The 17,479-nt window shown below is 45.4% G+C and overlaps 1 protein-coding gene across 2 annotated transcripts; it reads right to left on the bottom strand.

Annotated features, from left to right (window-relative positions):
- Window positions 1-496: 496 nt before the first annotated feature.
- On the bottom strand, window positions 497-17,464 carry ZBTB33 (zinc finger and BTB domain containing 33). 2 transcript variants are annotated; one of them, XM_079962790.1, is made up of 2 exons: window positions 17,364-17,464; window positions 497-5,307 (listed from the first exon to the last, which is right to left on the bottom strand). In XM_079962790.1, exons 1-2 carry the CDS (start codon window positions 17,404-17,406, stop codon window positions 3,284-3,286), a joined length of 2,067 nt encoding a protein of 688 aa, XP_079818916.1. In that variant the 5' UTR covers window positions 17,407-17,464; the 3' UTR covers window positions 497-3,283. The 2 variants fall into 2 exon arrangements, with proteins under 2 accessions (XP_079818916.1, XP_079818917.1); XM_079962791.1 differs by lacking the exon at window positions 17,364-17,464 and adding an exon at window positions 9,396-9,514.
- Window positions 17,465-17,479: the final 15 nt, after the last annotated feature.

Here is a 17,479-nt window from a genome sequence, read left to right on the forward strand (position 1 = left end):
GGGACCCTGACCTTGGGCAACCCCCTATTGGTTGTACGAGTATTCACCAGCACTCAGGCTGTTCAGTCTTTTGATCCATGCCCTAGGCCTACACTAAACCTATTCGCTGTAATCAATCAATAAAGTTGTGGCCTTTATTATTCTCAGCTATGTATCATGGTTTATTTCTGTACTCCTTCCTCTGCGCTGCAGCTAGTATTCTCTGGAAGTGTAGGTTGTTTAACTCCATAGCTAGCATGGGCTATAAGATGCACAAAACCTATCGTTTGAAGGAATACTGAACAATTTTTACTTCGCACAAAGCAACTTTTCTTTTGCTAAGAACTACTAATATTTTCTCTTTAACAGGGATCTGGTTCACTCCTAAAATTTCAGAGAAACTTGGAAGCATGCCTCCTGTACCAGAAGGAACACACCAATTTCAACTAGTGATTAAAATTACCATCACCACCACAAATCACAGATTTAAATATGAACCACTCACTTTAAAACATGATTTATGGAAATATTTTCTTTTTAATCCCTCCCCCATAAACAAAATGTATTCTCAGTCTAGATAACAAAGGACCTTTGCCCATTACTGCAAACACAGATTTCCAATATCCTTTTTGTCATAGCTTATCACATTTCAACAGACCTTACTTTCTTGCCAGAAAAGTAGATATATATATATTTTTAATCAAGGGATTAAAATCTAAAGGTGAAGGACCAGGAGCAAGACCTTGGGGGGTCATGGCAGAGGGCTTGGTGAAGACGTCAAACCGGTGGTGCAATAGCCATGAAAAAGGGGGTGACGCTCCTTAGAGGAAAGATTACAGACTTTTTAGTTTAGAGAAAAGGCTAGGAAGAGGCAAGATGATAAAAGTTTATAAAATAGTGGAAGAAGTGGATTTTTAAAAAATTCTCCCCCTCTCATGGACATCCTAGGAAGCTGAATGTTGGAAGATTCAATATTTCTCCATGCAGCACATAGTCAAACTATGGAACTAGTTTCCCCAGGAGGCAGCGATGGCCAACAACTTGGATGGCTTTAAAAGAGTATTAGACAAATACCTAAAGGAGAGGGCTATTAATGGCTACTTGCCATGATGGCTATATGCTCTGCTTCCACAGCTGGAGGCAGCAATGGTTCCAAATAGCTGCGCTGGAAACCATAGAAGGGGAGAATGCTCTTGTGCTCATGTTTTGCTTTCTGGTTTCCCACAGGCACCTGGCTGGCCACAGGCCGCAGGACTAGACGGGCCATTGGCACGATCTAGCAGGTATTCTTATGTTCTTAAAATTAAGGTCCAGAGGTGGTTGCGTTTAAAATGAAATGTTTATTTCACAAAACACGGGGAGAGGGAATTCTAAAGTGGTGGGAAGAAGAGATTTTAACGACATACCACTGATTTCTAGCTACTTCTATTCATCACAATCCTTTCCCGTCTTCTATAACATCTCCACACACACCCTACAACCCCGCGTAATTTACAAAAATTTAGGACGTCATTCAATGTAAAGCAACAGACTACATGACTGCTGAACAGTTTACTTGGGACAAGCTCCCCCACAACTCAAGATGGACTTTTACTATAACCACAGCATTAAAAAATGTGTTACATTGTGCAAGAGGGGGAAGTAAACAGGCACAATGTCTGAGACCTGACACACCCCTGCCAGTGAACGTACGTGAGATGTTAAATCCTTATCAGAACTCCTAACTAACCTGACAGTTACCTTGAAATGAAGTCAAACTAACTAAGTTCATGAAAAACTATAAATAAGTTCAAATATGGAAAAAATGACAGTAAGCCTGCAACTTACACGGGGGTTATGTTCTGGGGAGAGTCAAAGCACACTGGGTGCAACAGCAGCTGTCATTGCCAGTCTTTTTTACCCCTGAACACTTTACTCCTTTCTGCCCCCTTTAAAAAAGTTTTGCCAAGCACATAAAGTTGCATGCACGCTAGTTAAATGTAAGCTGCGAGCGTATTGTACATCATTTGAAGTGTAACTTTGGGAAACAGCTTCCACACCCTTCAGCACAAAACAAAAACAAAAACCCACCTATACAGTTATATCTGTCACCACCTTTTCCCATGGTAAGCTAAATGGAAAACGGCAGCTTAATCCAACATGATTTCAGCAAAAGGAGGGTCTGACATAATTCCTTGATATTGCAGGGTAGAAAATGTGGGCAGACTGAAGAAGGGCAATGTCACTGGACAATTTTGCTGACAAAGCCCCTCCTGTGTTGTTTAGGATAGAACACAATGGTCCAGCCACTGCGTCTTTTTAATTACCAAATATAAATAAAACTTGTTCAGGCTTCTTCAAACAAATAGCATCTTTTCTCCTCCAAGATAACAAGCTTACATTATGAGCAATTTTTGTGAAGGCAGAATGGTTATTTTGGAGCAGAACAGATTTAGGATGCCACTTAGAAAATAATTTGATTTATGGACAGGATGATTGGACCTTCACATACCCTCCCGCAACAACACTGTATTTTCCATTAAGTTAAAAGGAGTGCAATGATTTCTACTATAAAAAAAGAACTAAGCTATAATCAGGAAACCTATCCAGACTGCCTTTACGTAGTCTCAAACAATTTTTTTTTAAAAAATCAGTTTTAAAGTGCTAGCATGAAAGAAGGGATTACATAATAAGTGGTTCAAGAGGCAAGAAATGTTCCCATTATTCTACAAGTTATCGGGGTCATTTCTCATTACAAAAGACTCTCAACTTACGTGGGGATTATGTTGCAGGGACTGGACCTAATGCCAAAGTCATGTTTGGTCAAAACACACTGGGTTCAACGGCAGGAGGGATTGTCACAGTCCTTTTTCCTGGACATCTGCCCCCTATTTAATTTAAAAAAAAAAATTGCCAAACACATGAAGCTGAATGCGCATGGGTTATAAATGCATAAGTTGTGAGTTACCTTTATTGTAAAGAAGCCACACCTTTTCAAACAATTATTTCACCAGATTTTGATCCATGATAATGAACCAAACACATTTAACACCTAGCTTCTCAAGTGCCTTTTCCCATATTCAAGTGAAGCATTTTTCTTTCCCTGACCAATTTTCTTTCACAAGCATCTCTGAAACTTATAGGCATTCTAGTCTTATCATACTACATTTTGTTGGCTAGGCATTAACACACTGACTTGTTATATAACATGAGACGTCCTACAACTTTTTTCAAGCAGCCCATTTAAAGAAGTTTTTCTTTATATATATATATATATCTATATATATATATATATCTATATTTCTATTTCGATCAGAGAGAAGATTCAGTAAGATTCCGGTATAACAAACTCAAATTCAGTACTGCCATCCGATGGATTTTGTTTGAATAGTGATTCACTTCCCTGGGGAACAAAGATATCATCCCAGGTCATTGGCTTTGCTGAAGGGTTAGGGGCTGGTTCTTGAGGGGCTTCTTTTGCAGGGTCAACAGGATAAACAAGAGCATCGTCATTTACCATAGGTATATCGCTGGAACTACCTGAAATATATGCATAATTTCTGATCTGCAGAGACCGACAGGGATGCAAGCGATATAGCTTGGACTCGCCAGAAGGATCCTGGCTGTGAACCGATCTTACATGTGTGGCCATGACCTGATAGTTGATGAAACACTGACCACATGCCAAGCACTGGTACCGCCGCTCCCCGGTGTGGTGAATTTCATGCTTGGTGCGGTATTCTGCAAGAGGAAAAACCTTCTCGCAATAGCGACATGGATACTTCTTCTCCCAAGAATGCACGTTGAAGTGTCTCCGCAAACTTGTAAGACAAACATAAGACCTCCTGCACACAATGCAGATGTAGTAGACCTTGCCATCCATTATGAGCTCATAGTGATCATCATGCTTTACTTTGAGGCGCTTCCTGTTTGTAGAATCGTCCCCCGATGTTCTGGGCATGTCATCCAACTGCACTTCTCCATCAGCCTCATCTTTCACAGGAATTACGATATCATAGGTATCTTCACCAATGTTTGCATAAACCTTGCAACCTGTCGACAAGCCTTCTATCTCAGTAGCTTTATCTAAAGTGATGGTCTTCTGGCCTTCCGTCACATGCTTTGGCACAGAGCCCGCTGGAGCGTCCTTGTTGCTCCCAGGAAGAACATCAGAAACTTTCTTTTTGCACTTTCTGGGTGGGGAGACTGGTTCTTGGGGAAAGCTAGGACTGTGCTTCTTCTGTACTCCTGTGGCATCAGGCGCAGCAGCTGGTTTAGGAGTGGTGGGCTGCTGGACCAAAGAACTGCTGCTTGCTGACCCTGGGCTGGACGAACCGAGGATGTCGTCATCATCTTCAACATCCTCATCCTCATCCTCTTCTTCATCAATGGCATTGGTCTCCATGTCAGTTAAGGAGTCGTTAATAGATGGCTGCTGATTCTCTTCGGGGATAGGAGATACCTCTATTTCATGCGATGAGCCAGCATTCGGCAAAGCTCCAATCTGCGGCCTATTTAACACAAGCATATTTGAAGCCGCAGGTTTTGGAAGCGAGGGGACAAACGGCTCAGCAGGTACTTGGTTTTCAGTTGGATTTGACTGGCCAGGGCATGAGTCAAGCCTCGGAGCTGTCGCTGTAGCTGACTGAGGCGGGGAACTGCTAGTACAATTTATTTGGTCAGGGACTCCCACAGGATTTAGGCAAGGCTGGCTCTGTGCTACTACAGTAGGCTCCAGGGGACAGTCCTTTGGAGGCACAAGCTCGGAGCAGAAAATGACGTCGTCATCGTCAGAATCACTAATGGTAATCTTTGCAGAATCACACACTTCCCCATGCAACGAGACCGTTACTGCGGGCTTCTCATCAATTAGATTTTGGCCCCCAGCTGGTGTTGGAGGTTTCTGTACTTCGAGGCCATTAGTTTCAGAGTTGGGCCATTCTGAAGCGCCAGGCTTGACACTTCCTGACATACTTTTCACCTGCTGCAAAGGACCACCCAAATCAGCAAGGAATTTAACTCCCAGCAACTGCCCTGATTTAATTAACTCATCGAGCAAGTCCGATCTCACCCGGACTATTTTGGAGCTGTAAATGTAATTGAGAATTTCTGCAAAAATCTCTGCTCTGATGAAGTTCAGTTCAACCACTTGACCTGCAAGTGCGAAAAGCTGGTGGAAGTAAGTGCTGGAGGCTGAAAGGACATTTCTGTGGGCTCGAAATTTCCGGTCCTCCACAATGATGGTAACATCACAGAAAAGTCCATGTCCTCGCTGTTCGTCCAAAGCCTTTAACAACATGCCAGAGTACTGGTTGTTTGTTGCGGTGATTAGCTTCTGGGTCTCCATTCCTACAATGAGAAAGAGAAGTGTGTTCATATGTATGTGCTACAGAAGGAGATGCGTATACTCTGCGCCCCAAATATCATCTTGAATGTTCAGTAGCAGCATCTTGAACCAGAATGAAAGCTTTTAAGTTGGAATGTTAATGAATTTGACTTATGAGATTATCTTGCTTGGAAGCCATGTATTAAGGAACAACTCAGAGTTCCTCAAAACGGAAAGCATTAAGAATATTTACTACTACATTTCCCAATAACCTGGGCTACAATCTTAAACTACAGTGGTACCTCAGGATGCAAACGGGATTTGTTCCAGAACCCCATTCGCATCCTGAAGCAAACGCAACCTGCTTCTGTGCATGACGTCATTTTGACCGTCTGCGCATGAGCAAGTGGTGAAACTCGGAAATAACGTGCTCCGTTAATTCCAGTTCGCCGCGGAGCGCAACCCGGAAGCGCTCATCCTGAAGCATATTCAACCTGAGGTATGACTGCACTCATTTTAAAAGTAAATTTTCTTAACAATAATGGCCCTTATTTTTGCATGATGTGTTTAAAGTTGCATGTGTTACTGGGGGGGGGGTCATCCAAGAGAGTGTGTGTACAAAGAATGGGTTCAGTTCCAGATACTATCAGATAGAAAGCTGTGCTTAAAAAACCAAATAATTTATTAATGTCCCAAACTAAATACTGTTTCCCTTCAAATAAAGCCAAATGTTATAAGGCTGCAGCCTCTTGGTTGACGGAAAAGCAGCTTTGAAAAATATCTAAGCAACGCTGTCAGTGACAACGCTTTTCCTAGAACTATTTTGCAGAAAAACGATAAATATTTACAAACCTCAAATGCCAAACATCTGTGCAAATCCAATACATAAAGAAGACTGATTATATTATATCAGCCTCTTTGGGGATAAATGCATCTCTCATTCTCCTAATTACTGTATTTTTCGCCCTATAGGACACACTTTTTCCCCTCCAAAAATGAAGGGGAAATGTGTGTGCGTACTATGGGGCGAATGCAGGCTTTCACTGAAGCCTGGAGAGCGAGAGGGGTCGGTGCGCACTGACCCCTCTCACTCTCCAGGCTTCAGGAGAGCCGCAGCGCCAGCCCCACAAAGTCAGTGGACAGCAGGGAGGCGGAATGTCGCCATCCCGCTGTCTCCCGATGTGGTTTGGAGGCTGACGGCGGGGAGACGCATGCTTCTCCCCGCTGCCTGCCCCGCAAGCTCCGGGGACAGCTGGGAGGCGCAGCGCGTCTTCCCGCTGTCCCCGGACCTGGTCTGCAGGCGGGCGGCGGGGAGAAGAGCGCTTCTCCCCGCTGCCGGCCCCACAAGCACCTGGGGGGGGGGGATTTTTTTTCTTTATTTCCCCCCCAAAAAACTTGGTGCGTCCTATGGGCCAGTGCGTCCTATGGGGCGAAAAATACGGTAAGAGGAAAACTAAAAATATTTTTAAAGAATACTGTTAACTGAAGCAAAGAAAATGCAATGGGGCATTTATATATTGTTACACAACCGAGGGCTACTACCTTACACATGTATTGTTAGTCAGGTTGTCAGACTAACAACTTGGGCAACTGTTAAAGACATGGGAGCCCAGTTCCCTATTGCATCCTTAGAGCAAAGAGCTTATCCAACCTTCTTCTTGTGCAGCTGCTTTTACCCTGGGGAAAAACTGCTCTTTAGCGGCCAGTCAGAACAAATGACAATTTGGCTTTTCCTCATATGTTACCTGCCATTTGTTCCGATCTATAGCTGAAACTGCTTGGACCTGTGCTTTCTAGGATGGGCCCAGTGAGACAACGTTGTATTTTAGAATAATTAAAGTGCAGACAGCTCCTGTCCTGTATGAAAGAGAGTGAGAATGAAGTCAGAAATTCAGTGCTTGTAAGATCCTACAGATTGAGAAGCCAGCTTGGTTAAATAGTATAAGCATGCTGAGACAGATCCTTGGAGGTGTTTGCTTTTATATATATATATATATATATATATATATATATATATATATACTACTTAAAGGGACTATAGACCGGATATGTGGGAGGAGAGCATGTGAGAGCGTGAAGCCTGGGAAAGGCCCACTTTCAGGGCTAAATCTAGCTCCACCACAGCCACTACCACCATCAATGGCAAAGACAGCTATAGACCAGCTCCCTCTCACCCTGTGCTGCACATGTAAAAAGGGATAACCGGACTGAAGCTTCCATTGGCTGCAGAGGGAAGGGCAGAACAGAGTTTTGAGGTTCCCCTTTGGAGACTCAATTCAGGGCTACATCACCTGGAAATCAAGCTCACTTTGCCAAGTTGGCTCAGTTACTCCTACCCTAATTGAAACAGCACCCTAACCCTAACCCCAACCACAGCTGGGGAAAGTTTCAGCTGCAGTCAAAGCTGGAGTAACAGAACCTGTAAACAAAGCATCAACTCTTAGGAGTGAAGCATAGAGGATTATCATGCAGAATATATTTGTCAAACTGGAGCAACAAGTTTCTATAGGAAACGCAAAAACCTTGGGAAATCTTTGATTGCTACATACACATATTCTATGCTCAACTCCACTCAGCTTCACACTGTGTCCAGAGACAATCAGCTAGTGCATGCAGTTCTTTTGTGATTTTGCTTTATACATGCCCCAAACTGAAGGCTGATGGAACCACTGCAAACAGCAGCAGCAGCAGCAGCAAGGAGAACTTCTGGGTGGCTGCTGTGAAACACTTTCAAGTGTAAATGATGGTATTCAAATTGTAAGTGTGTGAAATGGAAGAGGCTTTAAGGTGCCATTTGTGGGGGGGAGTGAGATGCAACTACAAGGGGAAGATGCTAGGTGGAAAAAGAGCAGAAGCAGAGATGGGGAGGGGGAGGGAACACTTGGGAGGAAAATAAACAATGAACACCAAGGAGGGAAGAAGCAAACAGCAACCCCAGGAAGGGGATGTGCTGTAGCACCTTAGGAACATGGGATGCTGCATTATACCAAATCAGACTTATGGGTCTATCTAGCCCAGTAACGTATACACTGGCTGGCAGGGGCTTTCCAGGGTTTCAGACAGTCCTACCTGGAGTTGCTCAACCCGTTGAGTTGCAGCTCTTCTATTGGGGGAAGCAGGGGGTGGGGTGGGGTGGGGTCATGGCAGACCAACTCAAGCTGCAAGTCCCCCTACACTAAGCATCTACTGTACAGCTCAAGTATACTCTCTAGGCCCTTGTCCCCCCCAAGCATAGCTGGACCAGGGGGCTCGTCCACACTTCTACCTAGAAAGCATGGGTCCAAGTGCTTTTCCACATTCTAGGCATATGTCTGAGTGGTTTCCCCTTTGTCCCTCTCTTTCCTAGGGCAAACCTGCTCTTTAGCGATAGACTGGATCAAATGGCCATCCAGGGAAAACCCGAATTGCCTTTACAAGAGGAATTAGGGATAAGCCCCTTAACCAGCAACTTCCCCCAGGGAAGCTCTTTCTTTGGTGCTGAACTGGAACAAAGGCAATCTGCAGAAAACTCAATTGTTGTTTGCTCCGATTCAGCACAAAACCATGTGTTTCCCTGGCGGGCAGGGGGGGGGGGCAGGGAGATGCAAACGGAAGTATGAACAAGCCCTGATCAATGGGGGCTGTCCTCTTATTTGTTATTTACCCTTTGCTTCCAAAAAGAAAATAAATCGGCGGTGGGGGGGGGTGCTCTATCCCTGAAGGGAAAGGAAGAATCTCAGTAGGGGCAAACCAACACACTTGAGGGTTCAGCACAAGTTGGTGGAGTGGGTGGGGGGCGCGCGCAAAAAATAACGGGGGACGGGGAAGCGGCTCTCCAGGACACCCCAGGGGGCTGCTTCCTCTCCCCCCGGCTCCTTCTCCCCCCACCCTCTTTCTCCAGCCGAGCTAATGGGGGAAGCCTGAGCCCCCCGCCCCGGTAGCATGCTGGGGGCGGTGGGGGAATCACGCGCAAGGCGGCACCGGCTTGCACAAAGGAGAGCGCGCCGCCTTCTTTTCCTGCCGGCCTCACCCGGCGCTTAACCTTCCCTGGGACCCCGCCCGCACCCCGCGTAAGTGGTGTTGGGGAGGTAGGAGAGAGAGGGAGAAAGAGAGATATATACGGGCCCGGTACCTCCGCCGCGCTCCTTGCGCCGTCGCCCAAAGCCGCCAGCCCCGAAGACAGGCGCACGCGAAAACTCGCCGCCCGCAGACGTCCAAGACGCCTCCCCGTTAGCCACGCCGCCGCCAGGGGCCGCTGTCGCAGGCTCTCCGTAGCGCCTGCGCCGCTTCCTCTCCCCGCCTCCGCCTCCGCCCCGCCTCCCGGTTTCAAGAATCTGGAGGCGAACACGCGCGCACGCTCGGAAGGTTTCAGCGACTTCGCCCGAGCGCGCACGGCAACGTTGGGAAAGGGCGCGTTCGAAGGGAGAGCCTTAAGGAGAGCGCGCTCGGCTGCTGTCGGAAAATTCCGGCGAAAGAAAGGGAAATCCAGAAAGGAACCCCGAAAGCTCTTCGGCAACTTTCGGCTTTTGGGACGAGGACCGCATTCTGCGCGGCTCCAAGTCTTTTTTAAAGAAAATAAAAAATTAATTGATCGATCGGGTGGTTAATTTATTTATTTATTTATTTTATTATTATTATTATTATTATTATTATTATTATTATTATTATTATTATTATTAAAAAATGGAGCTGCCAGAATGCGGTCATCTCGAGCACGCCAAAAGCCGAAATCTCATTAATTAAAAGTAATTAAAGTCATGAATAAAAAAGAATTAATGGATGGATGGATGGCTAGGGCTCAGCAACCACAAAGCCAGGGTCCTAGAAAGCCGCCGCCCACGTGGCTGAGAGACATCAGAGCATCATCGCAAGCTCTCAAGCCACGTGTGCCCCAGAACCCAGGGAAAGTCACAGTCTTACTAAAGAACGGGGCTTCCGTGTAAACATAAAAAGGAGAATGCTGCGAACTCCTATGCATGCTCTGTACTTGGGAAGGAGTCTCTTTGAAGCTTACTTCCGAGTACAGCAAGCACCAGGTTGTTGTTTTTTCGGGTCGGGGGTGAAGGGAAGGCATAATCAGACATCACCTCTACCCTCAAAGCCCACAGACTCTAAATAAAAATCAGCATTTAAATACTCGTTCACTTTGGCTATAAAAAAAAAAATTATGCTGCTGCTGCTACACCTGACTACCTACTACAAATACAAGTCCCACTTCAGTCAAGAGTGCTGGTGTTAAACTCACCAGTACCGTACTGAGAAAGAAAAGCAAGTTGATGTCCTGGGAAACAGCAGCTTATTCCAGGCAGCCACTGGAGGTAGCTGGGCATACTTCACTTTATGATGCATAGTCAAAACACAACTTGCATGTAAAATGCTTCCGACATTCTTTAAAAACATACCTTGCAGCTAATCTCAGCAGGGGCAAAAATAAAGATTTACTTACCAAGTCTGCAAAGTGCTTTCTGGGTGTCCCAGGAGCCACTTCAAATGCTAGATTCCTATGCTAATGCCCTGACCTGCATTTGTCAATCTTGATAAAGACAGCCTAGAAAGCAGCTTGCCCCTAGCTTGGCTTTGGCTTTTACTCTGGAAACTGTTGATTTACGCACATCCAGTCAATCCACAACTGTATGAGCTGCCTACAAGTTGACAATGCAAGCCACTTATTAATCACTTCAGATTAGGCAACTGGTCCTAACATACGGTATATAAAAAAAGAACTTGATTCAATAACAGAAAAAACACAAGAAGCAGAAGTATCCTTTAAATCACCTATTGTCATTTAATTGTAATTACCTATTGTCATTTAATTCCCACCTGTATATTGATGGTGCCAACTATCTATTCAATAGAAATGACTGCAGTTTGTTTGTATTGCTAATGTACTTTCTCCACTTGCAGTTAGCATAGTTCTGGGATTCATACCCTGCTTTCTCAGTAGAATCTGCAAGTGTTCTCTATTGTTTTCTGGGAGAAGCTCAACTGGTGAGCAGCCCTTGGAATGCTTGCCCACTAGGACATAAGTGTGGAACTTCCAATAGTTAAAAGAATGTGGATGTTTTCTCCTTCTTTCTGGGTATTTCTAATATTCCTCCCTACCCACATCTCTTTTCACTTTTAAGACAGAGTCAATTCCTCAGAGAGAGAAAAATTGTGGAAGTGCCTGTTATTTCCACAGTCTCTTGTAACTCCAATACTACTTTAACTTTACAAGTCCCCAGGTCACTTCCTGGGCAAGATGGTGTCAGGCAGCAGGGAGTCCTATTGAGTGACTCGCTGGATCATCACCTTGTGGTGAGTGGGCTTCCACATTCCTATGACCCTTGTGAGCAAAGCCATCGGGAGTCTCATACTCCCAGCAGGGTCACCAAAGGCGGTAAGGTCAAAAGGGAGGAGCTAGACCAAGAATGATCCAAGAAGTCCTCAACGGCAGAACAGGCGGAAGATACAACGGCTGTGATGGCAGATGAAGGCTACATCAAATAAGAATCTACCAGTCGTCGTGATACTCACGCCATCGGAATAGTGCCTTACTGCGAAGACTGTGCGTTGGTCAGCGTGCACTGATCTAGACACATAAAACAAATGCATGCACAGGTGTCTTCCAAAAACCCATCCCAAACCCAAACCCCAAAAGTCCCATGGCGATCGGCAAATGGTAACAGAGGCAGGACTGTGAAATCTGGAAGGCCCTAGTCATGAACCAGTACATGGGCGGTGGATACAGATTCAGTCGCTCTGACTCAAGGAATGAGGCAGTTGAGCATCTCGGCAGCTGTATCCATGACTGAGCAGCCCTATTTAGGATCCACTCTGTCGGCTCATCCCAAAAAGAGGCTAAAAAAGGTGCCCTAAACATAGTCTGCCTCCCTATTTCCCTGACTGGATTACCGTGCCCAGTGGGGTCACCCAGCGGTCATAAAAGAGAACTGAACTTTGGAACATGGAATATATGGACTTTGCTGGATGACACAGATGATGAGCATTCTGAACGCTGAACTGCCATCATTGCAAGAGAGCTGTGACGTTTTAACATCAATATTGCAGTGCTTCAAGAAACTCAAAGAGCTGGTGAGGGACAACTGAAGGACAGAAAGGAGGCTACACTTCTTCTGGAAAGGTCTACCTGAACAAGAACATTGAATACATGGAGCAGGCTTTGCTATCAAAAAAGAGCTTGTGAAGCTCTTGTCAGAAGTCCCTATCAGCATTAATGAGCAACTTTCAACCCTTCGAATAAAACTCACCATAAACCATCAGACTATGATTCTAAGCGCTTATGCACCAACACTGGATGCCAATGAAGACATTAAAGAATTTTTTTTACTCTCAGCTGGATACCATCCTCTCAGAGACACCTAAGGAGGATAAAGTTATTCTCCTGGGTGATTTTAATTCAAAAGCTGGGCGAGATTTCGATCTGTAGCCTTGGACTATTGGGAAAGAAGGAACTGGCAACAGCAACCAGAACAGAATCTTACTTTTGACTATATGTGCAGCACACAACCTTGTTATTACCTCTTTCAACAACAACAAAATTTAAAACATCATGGAGGCACCCTCAGTCAAACCACTGGCACCTCTTAGACTATGTAATTGTCCGAGTAGAAGATCGCTGTTATGTGCTCCTTACCAGAGCTGTGATGAGTGCTGACAACTGCTGGACAGATCACCGATTAATACACTCCACGATGGCTATCAAGATTATACCACAACATAGGCTTCAAGGTAGGAAACCAAGGTGCAAAACGAACACTCAAGACCCTTAAGATTGCTTCCAAACGACTCTTAAGGACCATCTGCATTTGGAGTTCCCTGATAACATTGAGAAACACTGGACCAAGCTAAAAACATCAATTACTGCAGCATTTGAACAAACTATTGGATACCAAACCAAGAAACACCAGGACTGGTTTGATGAGAATAACAGTAAGATTGGAGACATTATTGACAAGAAAAGGAAGGCTTTTCAGATCTGGCAAAGAGATAGAAATAAATACATAACTAATTTATTTATTTATACCCCACCCATTTGGTGGGGTTTCCCCAGCCACTCTGGGCAGCTCCCAACAGAATATTAAAAACATGATAAAACACTAAACATTAAAAATTTCCCTAAATAGGGCTGCCTTCAGATGTATTCTAAAAGTCAGATAGCTTTTTATTTCCTTGACAACTATTGGAAGGGCGTTCCACAGGGCAGGCACCACTACTGAGAAGGCCCTCTGCCTGGTTCCCTGTAATCTCACTTCTCGCAGGGAGGGAACCACCCTCAGAGCTGGACCTCAGTGAACGATGGGGGTGGAGACACTCCTTCAGGTATACTGAGCCAAGGCCATCTAGGGCTTTAAAGGTCAGCACCAACACTTTGAATTGTGCTCAGAAACGTACTGGGAGCCAATGTAGGTCTTTCAGGACTGGTGTTATATGGACTCAGCGGCCACTCCCAGTCAGCAATCTTGGTGCCACATTCTGGATTAGTTGTAGTTTCCAGGTCACCTTCAAAGGTAGCCCCAAGTAGAGTGCATTGCAGTAGTCCAAGCGGGAGATAACTAGAGCAGCGTTTCCCAACCTTGGGCCTCCAGCTGTTTTTGGACTACAACTCCCATCATCCTTAGCTAGCAAGACCAGTGGTCAGGGATGATGGGAATTGTAGTCTGAAAACAGCTGGAAGCCCAAGGTTGGGAAACACTGAACTAGAGCATGCACTACTCTGGTGAGACAGTCTGGTGGCAGGTAGGGTCTCAGCCTGCGTGCCAGGTGGAGCTGGTAGACAGCTGCCCTGGACACAGAGTTAACCTGTGCCTCCATGGACAGCTGTGAGTCCAAAATGACTCCCAGACTGTGCACATGGTCCTTCATGGGCACAGTTACCCCATTCGGGACCAGGGAGTCCTCCACACCTGCCCAACCCCTGTCCCCCCAAAAAACATTACTTTTGTCTTGTCAAGATTCAGTCTCAATCTGTTAGCCTTCAGACACTCACACAGGACATTCACCGCCTTCACTGGTGAGGTAGAGCTGGGTATCATCCGCATACTTATGAACACCCAGCCCAAACACCCTGATGATTTCTCCCAGCGGCTTCATATAGATGTTAAAAAGCATGGAGGAGAGGACAGAACCCTGAGGCACCCCACAAGTGAGAACCCAGGGGACTGAACACTCAATCCCCAACACCACTTTCTGGTGACGGCCTAGGAGGAAGGAGCAGAACCACTATATAACAGTGCCACAAATCCAACCCAATGGTGTAACGTTGGAAACTGTTGATCACTTCTCCTACCTGGGCAGTTATCTTTCCACAAGGGCCAACATTGATGCCAAAAGCCAACATCACCTGAGCTCTGCGAGTGCAGCTTTCTCCAGATTGAAGTGCAGAGTGTTTGAGGACCGGGACAGTCGCAGGGAAACAAAAATGCTTGTACACTACTATTGTACTACTAACTGTATGCTTGTGAAACATGCATCTCTTATAAACACCATCTCCTCGAAAGATTCCATCAATGCTGTCTATGAAAAATTCTACACATCACTTGTGAAGACAGGCAAACTAATGCCAGTGTACTGGAAGAAGCAAAGATCGCCAGTGTCAAAGCAATGATTGTTCAACATCAACTTCGTTGGACTGGTCATGTTGTTCGGATGCCTGATTATCGTCTTCCAAAGCAACTACTCTATTCCAAACTTAAAAATGGAAAGCGTAATGCTGGTGATCAACAAAAGAGGTTTAAAGACTCTCTCAAGGCAAATCTTTAAAAAGTAGTATAAACACCGACAACTGGGAAACACTGGCCTGCGAGTGCTCCAATTAGAGAACAGCCTTTACCAAAGGTATTGAAGACACTTGAATTCAGGACAAAAGGTAGAAACATGCTAAGAGGAAGGCACGTTTGACAAACCCTCACCATGTTCAACTCCCGCCCAGAAACCTATGTGGAAGGATGTGTGGATCCAGAACTGGCCTCCACAGTCACTTACGGACTCACTGTTAAAACCGTGTTCATGGAAGACAATCTTACTCAGCTACAAGTGATTGCCAAAGAAGAAGGCTTTAACTGAAGTGAATCAAATAACTCTACCTATTATACTTCAGCCCAGTAAATGTTCACATTTTTATTATTACTCCTGTAAGACAGGCTTCAAATAAAATTTCTCTCAGTTGCCTAAGGTGCTAATGATATTTCATCTTTCGCAAAATGGGAAGGCGTAGGGAGAAGCGTTATAAGCACTGTAATTTCTTTAGTCCCAAACACATAATGAAGAACGCTTGTTGAACTGCACTAGGAAAGCTCTGTTGGTTAGAGCAGTGGCGCCCAATTAGGGGTCTGGGGATCCCTGGGGGTCTGCAGAACACACCCAGGGGTTTCGGGGACCCAAACTATATTTGGGGTCATTTTTGCATGGTAATATCTCAAATTTTATGGTCTGTTTAGTGCTGTGTGATTTTTCAACAAATTGGCGAAAATCGGTTTGGATATCACATCGCGATATCAATTTTGACCCAGCAATGCGCAGCAATATATTGCTCCTCACGCAAGGGAGAGCAGGGCAGCCAGTTTCAAGGCATCGCTGATACCACATGATGAACTCAGCCCTTAACACTGCTGATCTGAGCTTGCCTTCCTCATGCTGAGGGAGACAAAGGCAGCCGATAACACTGCAGTCTTCCCTCACACTGAGGGAAAACAGGGTATCTAACTGTGAGGCGCTGCCTTTCACTCATGCTGACAAACAGAGCAACTGATCACCTTTACTTCAAGGCACCATGGCGCTATCTTCCCTGGCACTGAGGTGGAGCAGCTTTTCTCAGTCAGCAGGAAAGCAGCAGCGGTCCCACTGGACATGCATCTTTGCTGGCTGCCACTGCTGGCTGACCCATTGAAGGGGGCTTGATGCACCACCCATCCCCATCCCATCCCCCTCAAACAATGTGGTGGAGGTGACTCCGCTTCCTCTTCTCCCCCTCCAACCCATTCTGATCTCCATGACTGCTCCTTCCCTCATCCCCACGCCTGATCTGCACACACCCCACCCACTGGATCTATGTGACTGCTCCTTCCCTCACCCCCAATTTCAGGTATCAGAATATCGCAAGGTTTAGCAATATGTGTCACAATGTTGAAAACCAGATATTGCTCAGCCCTAGCCTGTTTTTCAGTATACCTAAAATCCTTTGCTTATTAGGCACTACCCCACATTTTGTTCAGAAAATTGCTTTTTGAAAATAGGGGGGTCTGTGGCTTGGCTTTTGAAAAATAGGGGGGGGGTCCCTCAGTAATTAGCTAATTGGGAACCACTGGGTTAGAGCATGGAGCTGATTACACCAGGGTCGCAGGTTCAATCCCAATATGCTACACATTCCTGTATTGAAGGGGGTTGGGCTATATGATCTGCAGGATCCCTTCCAACTCTACAGTTCTATGAAACTACTTTCTAATTATGTTGTCTACATTTAGGGTACAAGAGAAGTATTTGTGTAGCTTCCCAACAATGTTCTCTAGTAACTTTGAACAATGAATCTGCCACCTATCCTGCACATATGATAGGTATCAAAATGCTGACTATCAAAACACTATTTTCCTTTATGGGTTTTGTGGATCTCAGCTCTGGTAAAGCTTAGCTGGGAAAACAGAATTGCCAGTTCAACTAATCTGTAGAGATAAAAAGTTTTATGAACGTATGGATTTGTGTGTGTGTGTATGTTTGTGTGTTTGTGTGTGTTTATATCTGAGAGACTCTTATGTGGTAGGTGTGATAACAGGTACTGAGATGGTTCTTAACGCCAAGAGAACTAATTTTTATTCCTACATTTTGCTACCCAGAATCAGAAAACGTAACAAGCCCTTCAGTTCTTAGTCCTATTTTTTTAAAAAAATGATCCCCAATATTTGGAGGAAGGGTATCTGCACCCCACAGAAAAGAAAGGCGCGCGGCAACCCAGCCAGGACCTTGCTTCGCTTTTTCTTTTATCCAAAGGGGTTGGGTCAAATGGTCCCTAATAAACCTCCCCCCTCTCCACCTTTCTCAGTTGCTTGCCCGGCTCCGTAGCCGCACCTCCGAAGCGCAATGAACTGCGAGGAAAGGTTGTTCTCACCTGGAGTTTGGCCTCCCGCCTCGGTCATGGCGCCAGCCTCCATTGCTCCTTAGGGGCTGCAGCCCATCCAAGCACAAAGGAACCGTCTCTAGGAACCATTGCGAGTCACCTTGTAG

This window comes from Podarcis cretensis (genome assembly GCF_951804945.1).
Source record: "Podarcis cretensis genome assembly, chromosome: Z".
In the NCBI taxonomy this organism is placed as follows: Eukaryota; Metazoa; Chordata; class Lepidosauria; order Squamata; family Lacertidae; genus Podarcis; species Podarcis cretensis.

What these genes read in the sequence shown, in the direction of transcription:
- ZBTB33 (XM_079962790.1), bottom strand. Translation starts at nt 17,406, where the DNA reads ATGGAGGCTGGCGCCATGACCGAGGCGGGAGGCCAAACTCCAG. An exon ending in GGCGGGAGGCCAAACTCCAG is followed by an intron (nt 5,308 to 17,363) that starts GTGAGAACAACC and finishes TTCTCATTGTAG; the next exon opens with GAATGGAGACCCAGAAGCTA.